Below are 5,128 nucleotides of genomic sequence, written 5' to 3'. Positions count from 1 at the left end.
CAGCTATAACCTGATAATGGAGTCACTGAGTCAAAATGTTGTTAATAGGTTTAGGGTTCTAGCTAGGGGTTCTTTTTAATAATACGGTCATCAATAATAATCAATGAGGAATTTAAAAATTTTCAAGTTTACTATCGTATTGGTGTTTCACTGATTTTTAACCGTTGATTTTAATTATAAAAAATATATATAATATATATAATTAAGTCAACAGTTAAAAATAACTGTAATACCGATACCACGTTACATTTGAAAACTTTTCTAAGAAATTAAATAAATCTTAAACTAGACGGGTTGCTTCTTTTACAGCACAAATAATCTTTGGTTTTTAACCACATAGTAACTAGTAAATGTGAAAAGGACTGGTCTATAATACCCCCATTTGAATTTGTGAAGGACAAAGCAGCTTTATGCAAAGGCTTTTTTAATTTTTTTTCCTTTATATTAAAATAAATTTAAAAAAAAATGTGCATGGCAATATATAAGATGATGATGAATGTAAAAAGATCAAACGTTATTGCCTTTTCCTCTCTCAACTCCCTTTCATGCATTTCCAAATAAAGCTTTATTTGCTTATATGAAAAGGGCCTATTGAGTAAGATTTTTATTATTACATACCTCAAGGGAATGCACGTTGTTCCCAACAGAATCAAGCTTTGGCTTCCCATGCAACCAAGCTTCCCTGTTACACACAAAAATCAAAAGAATATTTCCCCCATTACTTCAAAGCCATGCACAAGAAAAAAAAAAGGGAGCAAAAATTGAGAAAAAGAGAAAGAAAAGCCATCTTTTACTATGTCTTATTTATAGCCCTATTCCCTTTTACTTATTCTTTTGATTCAAGATAAAGTGGTTGAAGCTGAAACCATCCATCCATCCCCATATATATTATAGGAAGAGTTTAAAATGTATCAGAAACATTGGTATTCCAATTGTTTTAACCGTTGATCTGAATTATAAGAAATATATATAATATATATTAATTAAAATCAACGATTAAAATAACTGGAACACCAGTGTTCTCGATACACTTGAAACTCTTCCTAACTTATCTTACTATATACATTTTTAATGACATATTGAAGGAAGTTTCAAAGGGTATATTGGCTTTGCCACCAAGATTTCTAATTATGGGAGGGCTTAGCTTTGAGACTAAGTTTCCCAATTCTAGGGGCCCCATGAAAATATAGCCCCACAAAATCCTAAGGAAAGAGATATATATGTATGTAAATGTGAATGTGTATATATATCTCTATTTTTAAGGTGGATTTTGGCATATAGCATATATTGAATTCACTTCTTTTTTTTTTTTTAACTTACTTTTTACCCACTATAGAAGAAAGTATATTATTACCCCATCATGTAATTTGGATGCTCATGGTCTTTGGACAGACAGGACAAATTAAAAGCAAAATTTGAAATGATTTATTCTCTTTGTGATCAATTTTTTGTGTGTCTAAATGTGTTTCCTTTTTTTTTTTTTTGTACGTGAGGTTATTAAGGAAGTAGAAAGAAAGAAAAAGTGAAAGAAAAGAGATAGAGAGAGAGAAATGCTATTAGGAATAAGACATACATAAATTGCTCCGATTATTATATTGTTGTTACTTTTTCTTTTGCAACATTAACGGGCTAACATATAGAATGAAATCTAAGTAGACTAAATTCAAAAACAGAAAAGTTAACCAGTAAGTAAAATGATACTTTGCAATGCAACTTGATAATAATTATTTTAAAAAAAAAAAAAAAATTCCCACTAGCTAAGGAAATAAATATATTGTGAAGATCATTGAAATAAACATTTTGCACTATATGTAGTTATATATGGTTGGAGACCTAAGTAACGCACTGCATGCATATATAGTTTCATACAAATGCGTCTGTCTTATAGAAGGAAAGCGAATTTTCACCAAATTGTTATGAAAAGTTCTGATTTTCTTACTTGCACTTGGTACCAAACACATGTTATATACAAAAGAAAAAAATGCAATCTATATATTTATGTATAAATATATATTGGTTAATTTTATTTTTATTATATATTTTAATATATATTCTACTCTGATAATTGATTTTGATGACTAATTTTAATATACAGTTAGCAAAATTTTATATCCATGTATGTGTGTTTTTCAATAACTTGCAAATTAAACAACATGATTCAAAGTAACAAAAAAATAAGAAGAAATTTAATTAAATTTTATTTTTTAATTATTATTTTGCATGCACTAAGAAAAAAAAATGATGCACATGTTCATATACAATTAGCTAGTAGCTACTACTATAAGGTATATTAATTAGATGCATTATTATTACCTGGAAGAGTTACTCCAAAGGCCACGATATTCTTTATCTTGATTAAGATGATTGTTATTGTTATTATTATCTGTTCTTCCCTGCTTAACGGATAGATCAGAAGACCTCCTTGTTGATGGTGAGTTTATGTCAAACATTATGTCTTCAGATGTATCACCCGATGATCTATTATCATATACATCAGATTGCCCTAATTCATGTTTAGAAAAGAAAAGAAAAAGTACATTAGAGAAAAATAATGGAACCAACAATAATTAATATTATTAATTTGTTTGCTTAATTGTTATCTTCCAACAAGAATAGACAAAAAAAATGTAAATTAATTAAAAAATATGCACTAACCTGAAGAAGCCGCTGCTCTATCTGTAGTTTTCACCGTCCGGTACATCTGCATTAAAATTTGTGCATCATGCAACAACATTATTAGACACAATAATAATATCATTATATCTAATTAATTAAATTAAGCATAAGTAAGGAAGCTTAATTAATTAATTATTTGTACACGCTAATAATAAAAATAAGTTGAAACTTGTAAGTATTAAATTGAGATGCAGTGTGTACTGTCCAAACTGTATAGTATAACACAGAAGCATTTATGGCTTTTACGGTAAAATGTGCACATGCATGGGAGCATGTGACTAACCATGGTTAAAAGAGATGTGGCCATGTGGTAACTAACATAACACAACAAAGACAAACCCATTTCTGAGGAACGGATCATTGAGAAATGATGGTGTTTTGGTACTACGTATACCCCCTTCCTTGCTCACATCATTTTTTAATTATTCTTTTTTCGTTTTCTTCACTCTGTACTATGCTACTCAGCCTTACCTTTTTCATTTTAAATAACAATATATATATATAGTGAAATTGAAGGGTGGGAAGAAGAGAAAGAAGTGTTTGTTTGAAATTGGGGGTGGTTGGTGGGTTGAATAATAATGAAAGGAAAAAAAGGGCGTGTTAATGAGGTTGCGGAAGCAGAGGGGAGCATCATAACAGATCTAATAGAAAAAAAGAAGAATTGCTAAGGATGTGTGATACTCTCTCTATGGAAAACATTGGAATTTGGAGTGTGTGTATTTTATTTAACTGCTTCCTCTAATGTTCATATATGCAATCAAATGAATTTGATAATTAATTAAGAAAATTAAATCAGAGACATGAGATTATTATTATTATTATTATACCTGTAAATGTGACTTAACATGTGCTAGAGTGAGATCCTTGACATCCATTAGTTCAAGAACTGATTTTGGTGTAGCCCCTAATTAATCATCAACAAGATCAATTAATAAACGAACGAACGAAGGAAGGTTCGAGAAGAAAGGGGGGAATTAGAGGAAGCATACTTTCATGGCCACCTAAGAGTTCAACGGCATGAACAAAGCGAGCATGGAGAGTGGTAGTCCAGCGCATCCTTGGAGCTCTCATGCTCCGTTTGGCGGGGAATCGCGACAAGAATCTCGACCGCATCAAAGCCTGAGACTGAAAGTGATGAGTGGAAGCGCCGGCGTTGGCGGTGGTGGGAGGAGACGAAGGTTCTAGAAGATGATGGTGGTGATGGTGGTGCTGCGGGAATGGCAAAGAAGGTGGGTTCTGGTACACCGGGATCCCTCTAATTGGTCTAAGAAAGCCGAGCTCCTGGCTGAGGGTGTGCGGCTGCCACTGTGGCTGCGGCTGTAACAGTGGATGGTGGTGGTGGTGGTGGTAGTACTGAAGCGATTGAAATAAGAGATTATGATTATTGGTGGGGGTGGTGGTGGCGGTGTTATTGAAGTAGTGTGATGAGGGAGAAGGCCTTGGGTTGGAGAGGGAGAGGTCGAAGTATGATGTGGGTTTGGGGAGTGAAGAAGAAGAAGGAGAAGGAGAAGAAGAAGAAGAGAAGGAGGTTCTAGAAGAGTCCAAGGCTCTCTTCCAGAACCCCAAATCAACTTCTTGTTGTTTGGCGGTGCCGTTGCCTGTTGGAGGGCTGATTTGCAAGGACAAGTCTGGTTGTGCTGGAAACAACTCCATCTCTATCTCGATCAACAACAACAACAAGATCAAGAACAAGAAGAAGAAGAAGGAGGGGGATTTTGAGAGAGAGAGAGAGAAAGAAATAGAAGTGAAGTATGTGTGAGAAAATGACACTTGAGATGAGATGAGAGGAGAGGAGAGAAGGAAACAAAGGGTGGAGGGTGAGGGTGGTGGTGGGGATCGATGAATTAAAGAGACACAAACTTGTTCAATTCTTTCTTTTTTTTGGGCTACCCTACTATTCCCTCACAAAACAATCATGAACTAAAGGTGAAAATTCAGGTGCAGTCGACTTCACGTGAGGTTAATAGTTGATAGCCGTTAGATGAAAATTTAGTTAAATTAGTCAAATTATCTAATAATTTTAAGTTATCTACTTCACGTGAAATCGCCTGCAGAGTTTTCACTTAAACTAAATTTATTTTTACAAATGGCAAAAATTCAGGTATAATCAACTTGACGTTAAGTTGATAATTAAAAATTCGTTAGATAAAAATTTAATCAAATCAGTCAAATTATTTAATAATTCATAACTATTAATTTTACGTAAAATTGACTATATCTAAATTTTCACCAAACAAATACTGCTATTATCATTCTCAAGGATACTTCTGTAACAATGTGATTTTAAGGTCACAGGTTTAAGTTATAAAAATAGTTAAATTGGACTGCTTATATAATATTATCATTATATTTTGTTTGAATATACATCAAAATATTAAGTAACTCATATTTTTGTATTTTTATCTTGTAATTATTAATATTAGTTAATTATTATTTTTTATTGTAATTGATT

The 5,128-nt window shown here is 32.4% G+C and overlaps 1 protein-coding gene across 2 annotated transcripts in view; it reads right to left on the bottom strand.

Annotated features, from left to right (window-relative positions):
- LOC107642351 (probable transcription factor KAN2) overlaps positions 1 to 4,523 on the bottom strand; it is a 5,295-nt gene extending 772 nt beyond the window's left edge. The window contains exons 1-5 of one of the 2 annotated variants that reach the window (XM_021122757.1): positions 3,666 to 4,523; positions 3,504 to 3,580; positions 2,656 to 2,701; positions 2,314 to 2,503; positions 619 to 682 (exon numbers count right to left, since the gene is read on the bottom strand). In XM_021122757.1, the coding sequence (XP_020978416.1) occupies positions 619 to 682; positions 2,314 to 2,503; positions 2,656 to 2,701; positions 3,504 to 3,580; positions 3,666 to 4,329 (1,041 nt within the window). In that variant the 5' untranslated portion in view covers positions 4,330 to 4,523. The remainder of the gene's footprint in view (positions 1 to 618; positions 683 to 2,313; positions 2,504 to 2,655; positions 2,702 to 3,503; positions 3,581 to 3,665) is intronic. The other variant, XM_016345676.2, reaches the window with a different exon arrangement.

The sequence above is a fragment of the Arachis ipaensis genome, chromosome B05 (genome assembly GCF_000816755.2).
Source record: "Arachis ipaensis cultivar K30076 chromosome B05, Araip1.1, whole genome shotgun sequence".
NCBI classification, from domain to species: domain Eukaryota; kingdom Viridiplantae; phylum Streptophyta; class Magnoliopsida; order Fabales; family Fabaceae; genus Arachis; species Arachis ipaensis.
This window is presented reverse-complemented; position numbering and strand designations above follow the sequence as displayed.